At 54.4% G+C, this 19,315-nt stretch overlaps 1 protein-coding gene across 1 annotated transcript; it reads left to right on the forward strand.

The window, feature by feature from the left end:
- The first annotated feature begins 259 nt into the window (after positions 1 to 259).
- PTPRN (protein tyrosine phosphatase receptor type N) lies at positions 260 to 17,805 on the forward strand. The gene is made up of 23 exons (XM_007958413.2): positions 260 to 374; positions 1,729 to 1,779; positions 2,025 to 2,138; positions 3,483 to 3,579; positions 4,431 to 4,692; positions 4,777 to 5,131; positions 5,566 to 5,697; positions 6,482 to 6,516; positions 7,219 to 7,487; positions 7,677 to 7,763; positions 8,054 to 8,133; positions 8,344 to 8,408; positions 9,290 to 9,508; positions 9,958 to 10,158; positions 10,253 to 10,400; positions 10,549 to 10,622; positions 10,848 to 10,925; positions 11,033 to 11,152; positions 12,690 to 12,856; positions 16,643 to 16,696; positions 17,286 to 17,350; positions 17,439 to 17,512; positions 17,734 to 17,805. The coding sequence occupies exons 1-23, from the start codon at positions 260 to 262 to the stop codon at positions 17,803 to 17,805; spliced, it is 2,934 nt and encodes a 977-aa protein (XP_007956604.1).
- The last annotated feature ends 1,510 nt before the right edge of the window (positions 17,806 to 19,315 follow it).

A 19,315-nucleotide genomic window follows, 5' to 3' on the forward strand; every position in this document is an offset into this window, starting at 1 on the left:
TCCTACTTGTTGGGGGAGGGAAAGCTTGGGTAGCTATCCTCGCTTACACAGGGCTCTTACGCCACGTATGACGCAAATACGCGTAAGAGCCGGGGGTGCGGATGTCGTCACTAACCACCTGCGATTGGCTGAGTTGCCTTAGGAGGGGCGTCTAGACCCCGCCTTGTGGGTGGGTGGGGAGTGGCCTTGGTCCCTCTGGCCGGCTCCCGCCGGCGTAGCTGCGGCTTGGCGGGCGAGGGAGCGCGCGGAGCCCGGAAGGATGCGGCGCCCGCGGAGGCCTGGAAGACCCGGGGGATCCGGGGGTCTCCGGCTGCTCCTCTGCCTCCTGCTGCTAAGCAGCCGCCCGGGGGGCTGCAGCGCCATTAGTGCCCACGGTCAGGAGAAAATCTGGGGGAGGGGAGAGGGAGCTGGGAGCAAACCCGGGAGGAGGAGGGGAGTGTCACGGAGGTAAGAAGCTCAGATGGAACGCGTGTAGGGTGGAGTGAGGGGCAGCACTGAGATGGAGAAGGTTGGAGGACATCTGGGAGGAAAGGGGAGTAGACCTGGAGGTGGGGCTCGGAATACGGGGGCGGAACCTAGGAGAAGCGGGCTCTGGGCGAGATTGCGGGTTCGAGAGGAAGATTGGGGTTGTATGTGGGCAGAGGGACCTAATGCCTGGCTACAAGACCGCAAGAGAAGCAAGTCGAACCAAAGCGCCAGGAAGGTAGTTAGCAGCGCCACGAGTTGGGGGAGGAGTGGTGAGAAGGGAACGGGGAACTCTGTGTTCAGGGCAGCGGCCAGCGGGATCCCGCTTCCGGTAGAGGATTGGACAGAGGGAGGGACCAAGGTTTCTCTTTAAGGCTAGAGAGAGGCCGATTGCTGCGCTCTGGTCTCCGATAAAGAGGGACAGCTGGGGAAGGGGGCAGGAGAGGTTGCGGAGGGAAGGGTCCCTCTGTACCCCTCCCCACAGCCAGGCCTAGTGCTGACTCACATCTGAGCGGACAGAGACAGTCAGCGCTGACTCATGGGCTGGGGGCGGGCGGAGGGGGCGCGTGGTGGAAGGGGCGCAGCCTCGCTGTCTGGCGCCCCCTTTCCCCACCTGCGTTTGGCCAGTGCAAGGTACTTCCTGTGGCGCTGGGAGTGGGCAGGGGGTGGGACAGTGGTGGGACGGAAGGGTCAGGTCTTGTGAAGACTCCTCGCCCTTGTCGCTCCTCCCACTCTGGTAACTGCCTCAAGACGAGCCTTCGGCCTCTCCAGCCTCAGAGCTTCAGCACCACGGACAGCGCCAACCACGCTGGGGCCCGCCGACATAGGGGCCGTAGAGACCCTCTCTTAGCCTATTCCCCCACGGATTTCTACCTCTTCTGAGCTCGAGCGCATCATAGGATGCCTTTGGAGACCTGGGAAGGAGAGTTCCCCTTTCCCCAGAAGTTGACCAAAACCTCTCCCAGAGAGAAGTATAGGATCCTCCACCACCACTCCCTCCACGCGCTGGAAGGTTTCCTCCTCACTACTCAGTTAAGCAACCTGAGGCTTTTAGGAAACGATCCAGACTTGCAGATCGTAAAAATGCAAAGTCAGGTCCAGGACGCCTTCTCTTAAAAATGCTGGCCTCTGCCCTACTCTCTTCCTATAGCTTCAAGTCCTCCTTAGCATTGAAGAGTGCCCCCCCTCCTTTCCTGGCCTGTCCATCCCTCTGGCCATTCAGTGTGCGGGGTGTCTGAGGCTCGCTCACTTGTCCCTCTACAGGCTGTCTGTTTGACCGCAGGCTCTGTTCCCACCTTGAAGTCTGTATTCAGGGTGAGTGAGGCTCAGGCACAGGAGTCACAAGCCTGGGGGTGTGGGGTGGGGAGACATAGCAGGAAAGAAAAGGGAGGAAGAGATTGGGAGGGAAGAGGGGCCCTGGGCTTGGGGGAGGGGCTGGCCTGGAGGAGCAGGCTCTCTGAAGCCAGGAAGAGGTGGGGAGAGTTCTGTTCATTTTCAGCCTGGACTTTGAAAGGCCCTTTGTCCAAGGGCCCTGATGACACCACTTTTTTTGCTCTTAGATGGCTTGTTTGGACAGTGCCAGGTGGGAGTGGGGCAGGTCCGGCCCCTTTTGCAAGTCACCTCCCCAGTTCTCCAACGCTTGCAAGGTGTGCTCCGACAGCTCATGTCCCAAGGTGAGGCCTGGGTGCACTGGAGGAAGGAGACTGGAACTTGGTTAGATATGGGTGGGGAGATGGGGGGTTGCCTGACCTGAAGATAGGCTTTCTTCTACTCCAAACACTCTGTGAGATACTCCTATTGCACCTACTTCTGGAACCTCACCTTCCCAGACCTTGATGGAGAAGGGGACAAGAAGAGTAAGAGTGAAGCCCTAGAGATGAGCTGTTCATACTTGGACTCTGGGGGAGCCCAGAAGAGGCTTCTAGAAGAAGTTACTGGAAAAGGACAGCATCCATCTCCTTGTAACTTGCCCCACTACCTAGAACTGTCTGAGTGCTCTAGAGGCAGGAATACTGGGTCCTTAGCCAGGAGAACACCCCTCCATCATCCAATTAATGGGAAATGGAGACGAATTACTGGAGGAGGTTCTTGAGTAGGTAAGAAGGGATAGAATCGACTGCCCAAGTGGAGGAATCGACTCAAAATAGGAGCAGATAGTTCATCTAATGTTAACAAGCACAGAATCAGAGTATGAAGGTATGGATGCTGGTAGACTCTAGACTATGAGTTAAGAGCAGCACAGATAATATGTCCAGAAGCAGGAGAGAAGGAATGGTTGTGGAGAGTAGGAGATGAATTCCTCTGAAACATGTGACTGATCTTTCCTGAGAACACAGTTTCTTGAGGGGAAAAGGGCAAATGGGAGATCTGCTTCAGCACAAGATAATGATGATGATGGTGGTGGTGGTGGTGGTGGTGGTGGTGGTGGTGGTGGTGATATTAGGTGTTTAAGGCAACAGTAGAGTGCCTTAGAGTTTTCTGAGTATTTTCACTTCCCTGAACTTACTTCATCTTCACAATAGCCTGATAAAGTATGTATTATTCCCGCATTAAAGATAAAGAAAACGGAGGTTCGGGATCAGCAAAGGGAATAATAATGATGACAATAATAATTATGATGATGGTAATAATAATCGTATTTATTGAAATTTCATTATGTGGCAGGCACTATTTAAGCATTTCATCTGTATTATTATTTTAGCTATTATAAAAATCTTAGAAGGTATGAATCCTCATTTTACAGACGGGAGAATTGACATTTAGAGAGACTGGTTTGCCCCAGGTCAAACAATTTGTAGGTGACATAGGCAGGATTCAAACATAGGCAGCTTGACTCCAACATCTGTACCTGAGGACAGGAAGAGGATAGCTCAGGTCACCTACCAGGTGTACGGATCCCTTCCACGGCCCCTCTATTCTGCCGGACTCAATGCACTACAGGGCAGGGGGCACGGTTCCAGTCTCCCACTGGCTGCCATTCCCGGGAGCCCACTTCTCCCCATCCTGTCCCCTGGCAGGATTGTCCTGGCATGATGACCTCACCCAATATGTGATCTCCCAGGAGATGGAGCGCATCCCCCGACTTCGCCCCCCAGAGCCTCGCCCAAGGGACAGGTAGGCAGCCTTTCTCAACAACTCCAGCGTGGCGAGGCTGGTAGGTTGTGGTCGTCTGATGGACAAGGGGGAGGAGCATCAGTGTCAGCAGATTAGAGCTGGGGTATGGGACAGAGAAGCTCAGGAATGGTCACTCTCTGACTCCCACACACACAGCAGGAACTGAGCTCACCCCTGGGGATCTAGCAAAAGAGAGGCATTAAAAAACAATAGTCAGCACTGGGGAAAATTAGAATTTTGTTAAACTTAAGTTGTTTAATGCTTCAGTTTTGTTACTAGGTGGAATTACATATGGCAGAACACCATCATTTTTTGTGGTCAGGGCACCTTAAGGCATTTTTCATACCCTGCCAAGTAGGCGGAAGTCAGTGAGGCCCCTGGGGCACGGGTGATGATTCCAGGGTGAAGAAGGCATGGGAAGGGGCAGTCCTGACTGTTCAAACATACACTTGGAGGGCCAAGTGTTGGGACACAGCACACAGGCAACGGGGCAAGTGCAGCCACCACTCATCTAGACAGGTTTCTGTTGCCCTTTGCTGCTCCTCGTACCCCTTCTCCATCCCTAGCCTCGCTTCTCTAGCCTCTGCAGCTGTTTGGGGGACCTAGACATGCTTACCAGGGAGGTATAGGACCTCTGCCCAGGCTCTCTGGCCCTTGCCCAGCGCTAATGTCTCCTCCCTTGAAACTACCTCATTTATCATGTTAAGCCCACTCTCAGCTGTCGAGTCTGTCTGGCCCCTACCATTTCTGCCTTGTAAGCTCTCTGTGCCCTTGCCCCACACAGCCTACACACATGCACACACACACACTCACACCACACACACACACGCACACTTTGCTTTCCTCTCCAGATCTGGCTTGGTGCCCAGGAGACCCGGCCTCACTGGGGAGCTGCTCTCACAGGGCATCCCCACTGGCTCTGCCCCTGCCGCCCAGCACCTGCTTCCTCGACCTCCAGCAGGTGGGGGCGGAGCTGGGGCCGGCTCCTCCCTGTCCCCTCTGCAGGCCGAGCTGCTCCCCTCTCTCTTGGAGCATCTGCTGTTGCCCCCGCAGCCCCCCCACCCTGCCTTGAGTTATGAACCCACCCTGCTGCAGCCCTACCTGTTCCACCAGGTGAGCCCTACATTCTGGTCCTGCCCCAATCCCAATCTCCTCGCCCTGACTTCTGCTCTTACTGGGATCTCTGGTTTCCCACAGTTTGGCTCCCGCGATGGCTCTCAGGGCTCAGAGAGCTCCCCGGGGATGATCAGTGTCGGCCCCCTGCCCAAGGCTGAACCCCCTGCCCTCCTCAGCAGAGCTGCCTCCAAGGGCATGTTTGGGGTCCACTCTGGCCACTCCTATGGGGACCCTCCAGGGCCTTCACCTGCTCAGCTTTTCCAGGACTCAGGGCTGCTCTACCTGGCCCAGGAGCCTCCAGTGCCCAGCAGGGCCAGGGTGCCAAGGCTTCCAGAGCAAGGGAGTAGCAACCAGGCAGAGGACTCCTCAGAGGGCTATGAGAGGGAAGGAGCAGGGGCTCGTGGGGAGAAGCCTCCTTTCCCAGCAGTACAGCCAGGTAACAACGTCCTTGGCGTCTACCTGCCTGCCTTTGGGGGCTGCTTGGGAAACCAGGGGGCGCCTTCCCAACTATCCATGCATTTGCTAATGTGTCCTTAAAGTCATTCATACACTTAACTAAAGCTTACTGATCACCTGAGCTGTGCCAGGCACTGGCTAGGCACTGGGGATACAGTGGTAAGGGAAGCTGAAGAGACTCTTCCCCAGAGGGAGAGTCAAGGTGTCCATGGCAGGCCTGATGTTTGGTCTTGGCCCCTGGAAGATCTTTTACTCAAAGTGTGGACAAGGGCTGGGAAGAGGAGGGCATCAATGTCCTGGTATTTGAGGAGAAGCTCTTAAAAGGCCTAGTTCCTGCCCACTCCCCGCTCACTCATCTGCATCCCACAGGTTCATCCCACCATAAGCCCTAATTCTGTGTCTGGCTCCCAGCAGATGTGACTCTGCAGAGACTGGCAGCCGTGCTGGCAGGCTATGGCGTGGAGCTGCGTCAGCTGACCCCTGAGCAGCTCTCCACTGTCTCAGCGCTGCTCCAGCTGCTGCCCAAAGGTGCAGGAAGAAATTTGGGTGAGTGTCCAGGCGGAGAGACCAGCCACTAATAGCACCATGGAGGCCTCTTGCCCCTCTTCTCAAGACCACAGTCATGGCCACACAGAGCAACCTGGAGGGGAGGAGTCAGGAAACCCAGAGTCATTGCCGGCCATGGCCGGGGAGCCAGGGCCAAGGTGGTGAATTGAAGGATCAGATCAGGAGAGGACTGGAGGGTGGAAGTCATGGAAAAAGAAGCCAGTTGATGAAGTGGTGAGAAGGGTGTGCCCCGAAGGTTGTGGTCAAAGAGAATGATAATGAGGACCTTAAGAAGGGCGTGGCCAGTGTAAGGAAAAGCCAATAATGGGTGCCTAGAGGGAGGTCTGGTAGCATAGTGCCTAAGGCACTTGACTGCTAACCAGGAGGCTGGCGGTTCAAACCCATCAGCCACTCCTCAGAAGGAAGGTTGGGCAATCCTACTTCTGTAGTGATAACTGCCTTGGAAACCCAAGGAGGAGTCGCTAGGAGTCTAGGAGTTGGGCAAATAACAACAACAACAACAGAGGGAGGTCAGAACAAAGAAGAGCTTTGAGGAAGTGTCCAGTGACAGAGAGAGGAATTAGAAAAACAATGAATTACTAGGAGGAACAAAAGGAGAGTGAGACCTTGCTTAGAGTGAAACCAATAACTGAGGTTTGGCCAGTGACTGAGGAGAAGGAGGCCACAGCGCTATAACAGGGGCTCAGGCCCTTTCTCCCTGCTGTGTTGTGTGGGCCTTGGCCTTGGCCCTTTGCCCATGGTCTTGTCTTTCCTTTTCCCTCAGGTGGTGTTGTGAATGTTGGAGATGACATAAAGAAAGTGAGTTCCCAGCACCTCCCTGATCCATAAGTGCCCCAGAGCAGTGCTCCCCCTTGCTGAAATTTAAACCCCAGGATCAAGCCCCATAATCTGTATCCTCCAAACCCTCGTTTTGCAAAGGGGGCAACCAAGACCTAGAGATTGCAGTTGTTCCCTAACGTCTCATGTCAAGTGAGACAGAGCTGGGTGCAGAAGCTGAGTACAAGCCAAAATTCTTAACCTGGTGGTCTTTTCACTGTGGTCATTCCAGACCATGCTCTCGGGAGCCTGAGCAGGAGGCTGGCTGGTGCTGCAGGGAGGCAGGCTCCTGACCCCTGTAGCTTGAGGAGCTCTGCTTCTGTCTGTTGCACGTGTTGGACGACATCTAGCATTCTGTGACTAAACAAACCTCTAAAAGCCATCTTCTACCCTTGCTTAGCTTCCTTGGCTCCAGAGATTTTCTCTGACTCCAGGCCCACCCTGTGCATTATTTCTGACCCTGCTCCATTCATTCACTCCTTTATTCATTCATTGCTCCATTTAACTCACATTCGTGGAATGCCCTCTTTGTATTCAATGCTGCCCTGGGCCCTCTGTGTAGAAAGAGACACCAGTCCTAACCTCCACTGTAGGAGCTAACAGTCCAGGGTGTGGACCTCCTTCCCCCAGCCCTCCACTTCCGGCACCAGCCTTGGCCACACCTCTCTGCTCTCTTCTAAACAGACAATAAAGGAGCAGATACCGGGTGGAAACATAGCAGAGCCTCCATCCCCCATGCCCTCCCTGCCTGGACACCCCGCTGTCAGCCCTACCTCCAGTAAAATCCAGCAAGTGCTGAGTTCTCCAGAGCCCCCCAGAGCTGCTAGCCCCCCTGCCACACCTGTCTTGCTGGAGAAGAAAAGTCCACTGGGCCAGAGCAAGCCCACTGTCGAGGGCCAGCCCTCAGCAAGGCCGTCTACAGAGGACTATGGCTACATTGTCACTGACCAGAAGTAAGGGTCCTGCCGGAGGGGGAGCTGACCAGGCTTCTAGGGAAGCCTGCCTGGCAGGGGCAGAAGTCCAGATTTGAAGGAGGCAGGGCGGTGGGGGGTTGCTCTGCACCCCAGGGGTGCACTCCTTTCAAGAAAGAGTGACTGAGTGGGTCTCCCAATTTCCTTCCTCTGCCTGCTCCCCACCTCCAGGCCCCTGAGCCTGGCTGCAGGCGTGAAGCTGCTGGAGCTCCTGGCTGAGCACGTGCACATGTCCTCAGGGAGCTTCATCAACATCAGGTGGGGATGGCACCTTGCTAGGGGTGCCGGGCAGCCAGAGGGTAGGGAGTTGGAGGGGCCCAGGAGAGGAAGGGAAGATACGCTCTGGGTAAAAGGCCAAGAAGGGTCAGGGAGATAGTCCCAGCTGTATTGAACAACGAGCCACATCTGTCCTCATCCACTATCTTCCTGGCCTGGGCTTGTCTGTGCTGCAGCCCCATTCTCCAGTGGGGACAGGGCCAGATCTGGCATGTCTTGTAGAGACTTGGGTCTGAGGTTGGTGGGGCGATAACATAGCTCCAATTTGGCAGTGTGGTGGGACCAGCCCTGACCTTCCGAATCCGGCACAATGAGCAGAACCTGTCTTTGGCTGATGTGACCCAGCAAGCTGGTAAATACTGCCCTGACCTCAACCTCAGGCTTGGCCCCTGCCCTAGTGGGATGCACCCAGGCCTGTGAATGAATGAGGCTCCCCCTGAAATATTCCCAGCCCACATAGGCCCTGCCTGCCACCTGGCATATGCTGACATGGGTTGGGTGAGGACCACATGGGGTGGACCACATGGAGTTGGAGAGAGTCTGACCCACCTCCTCCCAACAGGGCTGGTGAAGTCTGAACTGGAAGCCCATACAGGGCTCCGGATCTTGCAGACAGGAGTGGGACAGGTATGAGCTACCTGGAGATTCTATCAAAGCCCCAGAGGGCTAACATTCCCTACAAGAGCTGGAGGCAAACCTGGTGGGAAAACTGAAGCCTCATTTACCTGGCTGGCCCTATCTCCTGGTCTCAGTCACCCCTCCCCGTGCATTTTCCTTCTGACCAGCAGGTGGCGCCAGTGGCACCTCCTTCTCCTCCTCCTCCTCTTCCTCCTCTTCCTCCTCCTGCAAGCCAAGTGTTCCATAGGACTAGTTCTTGCTTGGGAGCTCTGGTAGCATAGTACCTAAGACACTTGACTGCTAACCAGAAGGCTGGCGGTTCCAACCCACCAGCCACTCCTTGGAAGGAAGGTTGGGCAGTCTGCTTCCGTAGTGATACTGCCTTGGAAATCCAAGGAGGGGTCACTATGAGTTGGGGCTGACTCTACGGCAAGACTTAGCTGAGATACCCATAGTCTGTTTCCGTAGTGATACTGCCTTGGAAACCCAAGGAGGGGTCACTATGACTTGGGGCTGACTCTACGGCAAGACTTAGCTGAGATACCCATGGTCTTCTGGAAGAGTCTCTAAATCCCAAAGGAAAATCCTTGCACAGAAAAGACATTGTCCTCCAAATACACGTCTATTCTGCATCCAACACAGATGCTTCACGTTGTACTATTCAGTTCCTTGGGTAGAGCATTCTTCTCTATCCACTTTTAAACTATCTGGCACTGAAGCATTTTTGAGTTGGTTCAGTGGGATTGAGAAGGAGGCTGTTAGGTCCAGTTCAGTTCTGCCTGTATGTCCATGCTGTCACCTTCCCAGATTTGCCCCATGTTCTAGCAGGGGATGGTGGCCCGGGACAGGGCCGAGAAGCAGCCCCCATGACTCCAGTCTTGTCCCCACAGAGGGAAGAGGCCGCCGCAGTCCTTCCCCGACCAGCCCACAGCACCTCTCCCATGCGCTCGTTGCTGCTCGCTTTGGTGGCCCTGGCAGGTGTGGCTGGGCTGCTGGTGGCTCTGGCGGTGGCTCTGTGTATGAGGCAGCATGTGCGGCAGCGGGACAAGGAGCGCCTGGCAGCCCTGGGGCCAGAGGGGGCCCACGGTGATACCACCTTTGAGTACCAGGTATGTGGTCCCAGAAGCTTGCTGAGGGGAGGAAATGGAAGGGCCTTCAGAATCTAGGTCCTGCCTGGGTTAGGGGTGGGCAGTTGAATGGGGAGTGAGCCCCCGTCCCTGGGAATGTTGTAGCAGAGGCTGGAGAAGCCCCAGTAGGGGATTGTGGGGGCATTTTGGATGGGGTGAGAATCTGAGCAGAGGATTCCTAAGGTTCATCTCAATGCTAAGATTCTGGAGCTCTGGTGCTCTACTGTGTAATCTTTGAGGTTGTCACAAGCACCACCCAAGCATAACTGCTCTGAACAGGATGAGGGCCAGGGCAGAAGGCCCTACCCCAGGGGAGACAGGTTCCATTTTAAATCAATCGAGGACCAGGCTGGGGGCCCAGAGTTGAACCCAGTTCCCTGTTGGAAAGGCTTCAGAGGACCCCTGGATACCATCTGACCATTCCTCTGCAGGACCTCTGCCGCCAGCACATGGCCACAAAGTCCCTGTTCAATCGAGCAGAGGGTCCACCTGAGCCCTCGCGCGTGAGCAGCGTGTCCTCCCAGTTCAGCGACGCAGCCCAGGCTAGCCCCAGCTCCCATAGCAGCACGCCATCCTGGTGCGAGGAGCCTGCCCAGGCCAACATGGACATCTCCACGGGGCATATGATTCTGGTCAGAGCTGGACCAGGACCCAAGGGGGAGGGGCAGGGTGGTAGGAGAAGCAGGGCTGGTAGTGAGGACCCGAGCCAGACTGGTGCCCCTGCAGGCATACATGGAGGACCACCTGCGGAACCGAGACCGCCTGGCCAAGGAGTGGCAGGCCCTGTGTGCCTACCAGGCAGAGCCTAACACCTGCGCCACAGCCCAGGGGGAGAGCAATTTCAAAAAGAACCGCCACCCCGACTTCCTGCCCTGTGAGTGAGCCCTGCTGACCAACCTAGCCCAGCCCTCTCTGTTGGGAGTTCTCAAGGGCTTGGGGGAAGGGGTTGGGCTAAGTGGCAGGGGTGCCAGGACCCCAATAACCAAAGGGGGCCCCTGGGGTGGGCTGTGGGGTGTGTGCAGATGACCATGCTCGCATCAAGCTGAAGGTGGAGAGCAGCCCTTCGCGGAGCGACTACATCAATGCCAGCCCCATTGTGAGTGGCCTTGGCCCCCAGCCCCCACCTCTGCCTCATCCTTATCCTGCCCCTAGCCCTGCCATTCCCCTATGGCATCTCCCACATCTCCCAAGGGCTTGATATCCTAGCATGGACATGAGGGGGGGATCAGGCGCCCCCAGACTCCAGGCCACTCCCATTGACCAATGCCTCTCTGTAGAGGAATGTCCCTTCTGACTGATGATGCATTTTTCCTGTCTTCAGATTGAGCATGACCCTCGGATGCCAGCCTACATAGCCACACAGGGCCCGCTGTCCCACACCATTGCAGACTTCTGGCAGGTGGGCTCTTGGAAGAAAGGCATCTCTAGGGACCAGAGGCTCTCGTGGCTAAGACCAGCGAGATCGCAGGGCAGTTAGAGGGGTATTTACCTGGTCCTACCTCCTAGATGGTGTGGGAGAGTGGTTGCACTGTCATCGTCATGCTAACCCCACTGGTGGAAGATGGTGTCAAGCAGTGTGACCGCTACTGGCCAGATGAGGGTTCCTCCCTTTACCACGTATATGAGGTGAGTAAGACCTTATAACCATGGGATGATGGGAGGGGGCAGGTGGAGGGTGGCATATTCATGTATATATGGATATATATGTATAACATACACGTATATTCACATAACTCACTGCCCCTGACTCGATCCCAACTCATAGCATCCCCCTTTGGGTTTCTGAGGTGGTAAGGTAGACTGTCCAGTCTTCCTTCCATAGAGTGTCTGGTAGGTTTCAACCACCAGCCTTCTGGTTAGCAGTCAAATGCCTTAGGCCCTATGCCACCAAAAAACCAAAAACCAGACTCACTGCTGTCAAGTTGGATCAACTCATAGCGACCCTTTCTTGTGTTTCTGAGGCATATCACTACGGAAGTAAGAGTGCCCAACTTTCCCTCCAAGGGTGGCTGGTGGGTTTGAACTGCCAGCCTTCTGGTTAGCAGTCAAATGCCTTAGGCACTATGCCACCAGAGCTCCTTCTATATTCACATACATATCTATATATGCGTGTGTGTGCCCTGTCTATGCCAAGAAAATATTTTAGGAGTTTATGAGAAAATGAAGGAGTCCTAGTGGCGCAGTTGTTAAGCACTCGTCTCATAAGCAAAAGGTCCGCGGTTTGAACTGACTAGTGGCTCCACACAAGAAAGATGCCACAGTCTGCTTCCATAAAGATTACAGCCTTGGAAATCCTGTGGGACAGTTCTCTGTTCTATAGGGCCATTATGAGTCAGAATCCATTAGATGGCAATGAGTTTGGTTTTTGGTTTATGAGAAAATGTGCAGAAATAAAGCTATAAAACCACCAAAGCAGAGATAAGAAGCTAAATGCCCAGAATAAATGAGACAAGGAAGACAATACTCAAAGACCAAAAGTAAGGTCTACTTTAGCTGAGCCTAACTTAGTTCTGAGTTTCCTGGAGACCAAAACAAACAAAGAAATACCATCAGTCACACATGTTGCTTCTGGAAAATAGAAACAAACCTTTTCACTAGGACAGAGGGAGGATAGTGGGAACTTGGCAGTGGCAAAGCAGGGGAAGGCGGGATTGAGTGGACAAATGGGAGAAGGTAATCCTTTAAGACAGGTGTTGGGAGAAACTTGTCACCACCAGATGAACCCTGAATAGTAGTTTTCCCTGGTGGTGCAGTGGTTAAGCAATTGGCCACTAACTGAAAAGCTGGGTTGCTTCCTTAAAGATTTACAGCCTTGGAAACCCTATGGGGCAGTTCTACTCTGTCCTATAGGGTCACTATGAGTCAGAATCATCTCGATGGCAGTGGGTTTAGTTTTTGGCTCGTTGGAAAAGCCACCAGTTTTGCTAAACAGTATTTAAGTAACACAGAAGGTGTCTCTAGAGACAGCAGGGACAGTGGGGGGATGGGGGAAGCTTTCTGGGGAATTTAGAATTTGAACTGTCCTGGGGGCCGGAGGATTTGGAAAGATGCAGAAGGTTGGTCTAGACAGTGGAAGCTGGAGAGCCCACAGGCACCCGGCAGGCCGAGAGAACCCGAACCGGTGGCTGCTGTCCCGCTGAGGCCTGAGCCCACGCCTCCGCAGGTGAACTTGGTGTCGGAACACATCTGGTGTGAGGACTTCTTGGTGCGGAGCTTCTACCTGAAGAACGTGCAGACCCAGGAAACGCGCACGCTCACGCAGTTCCACTTCCTCAGCTGGCCGGCAGAGGGCACTCCGGCCTCCACGCGGCCCCTGCTGGACTTCCGCAGGTGAGCGCCCCGCTTTCCGCCAGGAGCTGGGCGGTCCGCCTAGCCCGGGGCCAGGCGTCTCTGCAGGCTCCGAGGAGTCTGAGGCCCGAGAGGCACAGTGGCTCCCCAGTACGTGGCACTGAAGCCCTGGCCCAGAGGCTCCTGGCAGGGTTCTAGGTCAGGGAGGCAGGCACTGACTTGGAGTCTTGGCCCCTGCCCTCTGACCGCTCCCTCCAGACACCCCCACCAGGAGTGAGGCCCCGGCTTGCTGTCTGGTCTCTCCCGGCATCCCCCCGCCCCCCACGGCACGCCATCCGATTTCTAGGAGCTTTCTCTATCTCCCTCACATGCTGTCTTTTCTGCCCCCTCCTTTTTAAAATTTTTATTATGATCTGGATGAAAGTTTACAGAGCAAATTCATTTTCTATACAGCGGTTCATATGCATTTTGTCTCCTGACATTGACTACAATTTCCCACAATGTAACAGCTCTTCCCACTTCCTCCCCATCCTTACCTCCTCTGTGAATCGACCTTCCCTCCCATGTACTCCTGCCCCACCCCCAGCTGTCCCCCTGTACATACAAACCCTTCTGTTCTCCCATGATCAATCTCTCAGAGGAATTTATCTTCCTGATGTAAATGTTCAGCCCATATGCTGGTCTTTTATTTGGCCGGAAGCCACATGAGTGAGTTCAATTCCAGACCTGAAGGGCAGCTAGGGGCCATAGTCTCAGTGGTTCCATCAGGCTCTATCACACCAGCAAACCTGTTTTTTTTTTTTTTAATGATCTTGAGTTTTGTTCCACATTATTCTCCCACTCTATCCAGGGTCTCCTACATAGATAGATCCCCCTCCCAGTGGCTGACAGTGGTAGCTGGGCACTATCTAGTTCTTCTGGTCTCATGGTCATATAGGCTGAGGAGCACATGGTCTACCAGTCGCTTAGACTAATTGTTTCCATGTATCTTTGATTTTCTTCATTCTTCTTTGCTCTGACCAAGGAGAGACCCATCGTTGCATCTAGATGGCCACTTGCAAGCTTTTAAGATCCCAGTTGCTACTTGCCAAAGTAGGATGTGGAACAATGTTTTTTGCATACTACATTACTCCAATTGAGTTCCATGTCCCCTGCAACCATGGTCCCGAGCCCACAGGTCCAACTACTCGCTCCATCCAGGCAGCTGGTTGTGGCCAAGAAGTCACCACAACCTTATCCCTTGCCAGCTCTACTATATACCTGGACATTCTTACAGAACATACAAATACGCTTGTAGAAACACCGTCTGCTGGGCCTATACATGGTCACGGGCACACTCCCCCCTGCCTAGACACACCTGATCATTCAGCCTGTTCACCCACCTATCCACCCGTAGATCAGTGTTTGCCATCACTGACAGCACAGTACTGTATGTGCAAAAGGGTTCATCTTTGTTGTCTGTACCTCCCATGTACTTCTGTCTTCCTGTTCCTCTTCCTTGATGTTTACTGGCCCCTTCTATTCTACTCCCTTTCTGTCGCCCTCACTCATCCCCCCTAAATTCCCAAGAACAGCTCCCCTCATCTCCGTCCTCCTCTCCCCCCACGTCTTGTACCCTGCTTCCTGTTGTCTCTCTCCATCTCTTCATCCTGTTTGTGCTCAAGGTCTCCAGCACCATCTTCTTACTTCCTCTGCCTACCTTCCCTGTTTCATCCTCCCTGTCTGTCTCTGTACATGTCTTCCTTCTCCCTCCCTCTCTACCTCCCTCCCTCCTATCACTCTTCTTCTGCCTTGGCCACCCTTTCCCTCTGTTGCTAATTCTCCTTCTCTCTGTCCCCTCTTTTTCCCCTCCCTCCTGTCTCTGCTTGTCTATTTCCATTTCTGTCTGTCTGTCTCACTTCCTGTTTCTTTACATGCCTCTGTCCTAGTTCTTCCCTCTGTCTCTCTCTGTCTGCCCTTCTCTCTCCCTCCCTACCTCTGCCTGTCTCTCCCTCCCTCCCTCACAGCTGCCAGTGTCATTTTTGTGATCTGCAGCTAGTATTCTCACTCCAGTTGCATAGTCACAAAAGTGATCATTGGCAGGTGTGGCTGCTGCATGGACAAAACAGATAGGGCACGTGGGCTCTGGGTTCAGGGCCACGCTGCTGGCTGCAGGGAGAGCTGGGCGTGGGGCTAGAGGCAGAGGGAAGAGACAAAGACTGCCAAAGGGAGTGTGGGACGATCTCTGGACTCTTAGAGACACAGTGAACCCATTGGGGGCTGCGATGGGAAGCTTACTGAGGGTCTTGCCCTGTTCTGACCCCAAAACTGTGCCCCAGCCAGGCCTCCAGCATCCCCTGCCTATCCCCTCCCCAGATAGGCAGCTGAGAAGCCTCCAACAGGGGCAGGAGCTCCACCAGCACCATAGTCTCCCTCTGCTTCCTTGTCCTTTGCCAGGCTGGCCAGATGTCGCAGGTGTTAGGCAAGGAGCAGAGGAGAAGAGCTGAAGGTGGGGACCTGGGTACGGTTTCTGAGCTTCAGGACAGTATTTCTAACTGGCGTCCCGGGGTCCTGAGGCTCGGGCATCTTGAAAACAATGCCAGGAGTATTGGAGCTGTTTTCTATTTTCCACGTTTTAAAAACTGTGGATAGAACTAGTACCTGGACCTGTATTAAGCCTGCACAAGTAAGCTACAAAGTTCTGTTCTTTGCTTTAGGCTGGAATTATGTAAACACGGTGTATGAGATACTAGATGCCAGAACAAATAATTGCTGCCTAACAGATGCTCTGTGGCATCTGCCACAGAGGCACGATGAATGATAAAGGAGGTCTTAGAAAGGGACCCAAGCAAGTTCCTTGACCTCCTATTTTCCTTACCTGTGAAATGAGGATGAAGACACATGCTTTAGGGGTTGTTGGAAGATCTGATAAAGTATATAAAATCTAGTTGGCGTGCCTGATACCCAGTAAGGGTTGATGCATTCTGGCTATTACTTACTATCGTTATTAAATGATTGGGAGCCACTCTTGTGACTACTGTTCAGCCCCGTCCCCACACCGCACTAAACAATTGGCTGGAAGATGATTGTGGACTGCTGTGAAGCCAGCCAGTCACCTGGCCCTGAGAGTCGGGGAGCCAGGATAAATTCCAAGCTTCCCCTCACCTTTCCCCTTCTTTTGACCCATAAAAGCTCCTCCCCAGACCTGGCCCAGAGAGGGTATCAGAAGTCTGCTCGCAATTTGCAAACAAGGAAGGTGGTAAGGGACCAGGGCAGGTTAGGCTGGGCTGCTGGAGGAGGGACAAGCCCTCTGCTCTTGGCTGAGCTGTGGTGAAGGGCAGCAAAGAAGGGTGTGGGGTCCAAATGGACCCCAAGTCTGACTAGCACTCAGCCATAGAGCACCTGGTCCCAGGTGAAGCCACCCAGGGATATAGGTGCAGCACTAAGTTCAGAGTTGAAGAGCTTTATCCTCCCTTGCCCAGGGCTACCTGACATCATTAGTTCTCTACATGGATTGTTATCTCATGTAGTCATTGTAAGAACCCTAAGGAGAGGGCCAGAGGAAAGTTAGTATTGTCGTGCCCATTTTACACATAAGGAAACTGAGGCTCAAGGAGGTTTATTGTTCCCAATGCCTAGCTTGGGTACATGGCTCACAGTAATGAGGCAAGCCAACTGGCACCGATGCCAGCTCTTGCTCTTTGCCTCCAGCCCTCTTCCCTCCTCTGCCCGGGCCATGAGGGGAGAAAAGGCAGAAAGAGGCTGTAGGTGTGGGTTTCGCTTCCCCTACTCCACTCTGCTCACGGTGGTAGCTGGTCCTGCGGCCCTCACACTCACTTCTTGTTGCAGGAAGGTGAACAAGTGCTACCGGGGCCGCTCCTGCCCCATCATCGTGCACTGCAGGTGCGTGGAGAGGGGCTGTGGGACGGGGTGGGGCGAATCGAATCAGACAGGACAGCCCGGGCACTCCTGGTGCTGCCCCTCACTGGGTCTCCCATGCACACTGCCTGCCTCTCCCCCTGATGTCAGCAAACCACAACTCACGGGCCAAATCCGGCACACCACCTGTTTCCTTAACAGCCCATGAGCTAAGAATGGTTTTCACATTTTTAAATGGTTGAAGAAGAAGGAGAAAAGACAATGACAGACTCTGTGGCCCTCAAAGCTGAAAATACTTATTCTGGGCCATTACACCAAAGTTTTCTGAACAGAAGCCTGGCCAGAGGCTGGAGTGGGCCAGACCCTATCCCTCCTGCAGCCTCCACCCCAGGGCTGCCAGGGCTCTCCTTTTTGGTTGTCCCATTGCTCAGGTGACCTTTCAGGAGTCACAGGGTCCCCTCGGGGCCCAGGCCCCCATCTCAGCTTACTCGCGCCCTCCCCAAGCCAACCCCAGCACATTCACAAATGCTCCCTCCTCCTCCAGACCCTCCTTGTCTCCTCTATCCTTCCCCCTCACTACTGGGTCCTGAGCCCATCCCATCTCGTGTTTCAGTGACGGTGCAGGGAGGACTGGCACATACATCCTCATTGATATGGTACTGAACCGCATGGCGAAAGGTAAGCACCAGGGCCATGAGAGCTCTTGAGAGCCAGGCTGCCACTCCTCCCTGGGACCCCCTGAGCAGCTTTCTGCCTCCACCTCCAGGAGTAAAGGAGATTGACATTGCTGCCACCCTGGAGCATGTCCGTGACCAGCGGCCCGGCCTCGTCCGTTCCAAGGTGACCCTGTCTTCCTGCCCTGACTACCCCCCTCCCAGCACCCACTTCTCAGCCACCATGGGGACACCAGCAGCAGGCTGCCTCCTGTCTGCTGACACAGTGCCCCCCAGAGGACTCCCCATCTTCCCAGGGGACCTTCTCAGCCCCCATCTCCTATGTCTTTTGGGGGCTGGAGCAGAGACGGGCTTCCCCCTGACCCTCCTCCTACTGCCTTTCCCCAGGACCAGTTTGAATTTGCCCTGACTGCCGTGGCAGAGGAAGTAAATGCCATCCTCAAAGCCCTGCCCCAGTGAGCTCCCTGAGCCCTCGGTGGGCAGCCCAGCCTCCACCCCCTGTGCCATGTGTGAGCTCTGTGTACCCACTCCGACACCCCTGTCTGCCACCCTAAACCTCTTGGGCATGCCAGCCCTTCAATGAAGTGTGCTGAAGGTAGGAGAGGCAGAAGGGGGTGGAGCCCAAGGCATCTCATGGGGGAGCTGGCAGCTGGGCCGCTGGGTGGAGACCAAGAACATGGCAGCAATTGTACGCACAGCCTTTTCCCCGCCTGTGTTCCCTGGTCACTGCCCCCTGTGCTTCTGGAGTCTCTGTGTGCTCCCTCCTCCGGTGGGGTGGGCAGGACCGGGGTGGAGCGGCGCCAGACCTTAGCTCCTGGCTTCCCCAGCCCCGCTGAGCTCTTTCCTGCCTCTGAACCTTCAGGCTGCTCCCTGCCCTTCCGGCCTCCACCCTCAGGCTTCCTCCCACCATATGCCATTCAACCTCCCTCCTTCTGGCATTAGGGAACATTTCTAGAAAAATCTACTTTTGTATCAGTGTGAATAAAGTTAGTGTGTTGTCTGTGCAGCTGCAACCCGGACTCCTAAGCGTTTCTGTCTGCTTTGCTTCCAGACTGCAGCCCAGCCTCTGTCTGGAGTTTAGGATGGAATAGGATAATCACAGCCAGGTGGTGGTATTTTTATGAGGGGTTTCTTGTGTGGCAGGCAGTCTCCATAGTGCTTTATGTCTATGGTTTAATCTTCACAGCACTACCATGTGGATACTATTATTAGCCCCGTTTTACAGATGAAGAAACTGTGGGACTGAAGCGAGGAGCAGCTTGCCCAAAATGGTGTGACTTGTGAGTGGTGGAGCTAGGATTCAGAGCCTGTTGGGCTTAACTGCTTTGCTCCAGGCCTCTCCTCACAGTTTCTGGGCAGCTGCTGTGTACCCTTGGGCGCCAGGAAGACTGTGTGTCACGCAGGACTGAGGTTAGGACTGAATGAGGTGATACAAGCCAAGGTGCTTGGTGAGGCTGTAGCCGTCAGACATGAGGCCAGGAGACCATGCCCCTCCCAATCAGCTGTGGCCTCCTTCAGCCCCCGCTGCCATTTTACCCCGTTACTGGAAGCCTCTCTGTAGCAAACCTCTGTAGGCCCAGCCTGTGAGATGTCAGAACAGGTGTTCTCCCCTTCTCTCCCACCCTCAGCTTCCAGAACTTTCCATCCTGTAGGATCTCAGGAGCAGCTCTCACCTTAGACAAAGGTGGTAGGTGTAGAAATGGAGCACAAAGAGCCTTGGGCCTGAGGCCACTGGGGAGTCTCCTCAAATGGAAAATAAGGCCAGTACCATCTACCCTGAGCAGGGAGTGAAGGAGAAGCTTCCAACACCATCGGCCCCTCCTGCTGTGTCACCCGGGCTCTGCTGAGACTTAACTCCAAGTGTTTATTCTCAAAGGCTGCAAGTGGGGAAAACAGCCATTTTACAAACTTCCAGCACATTCTCTAGTCCAGAGTTAGAGATGTGAATTCCTGTTTCAGAGCAGTCTGC

This window comes from Orycteropus afer, unplaced genomic scaffold, assembly GCF_000298275.1.
Source record: "Orycteropus afer afer isolate SDZICR_OR568_19922 unplaced genomic scaffold, OryAfe1.0 scaffold00002, whole genome shotgun sequence".
NCBI lineage: Eukaryota > Metazoa > Chordata > Mammalia > Tubulidentata > Orycteropodidae > Orycteropus > Orycteropus afer.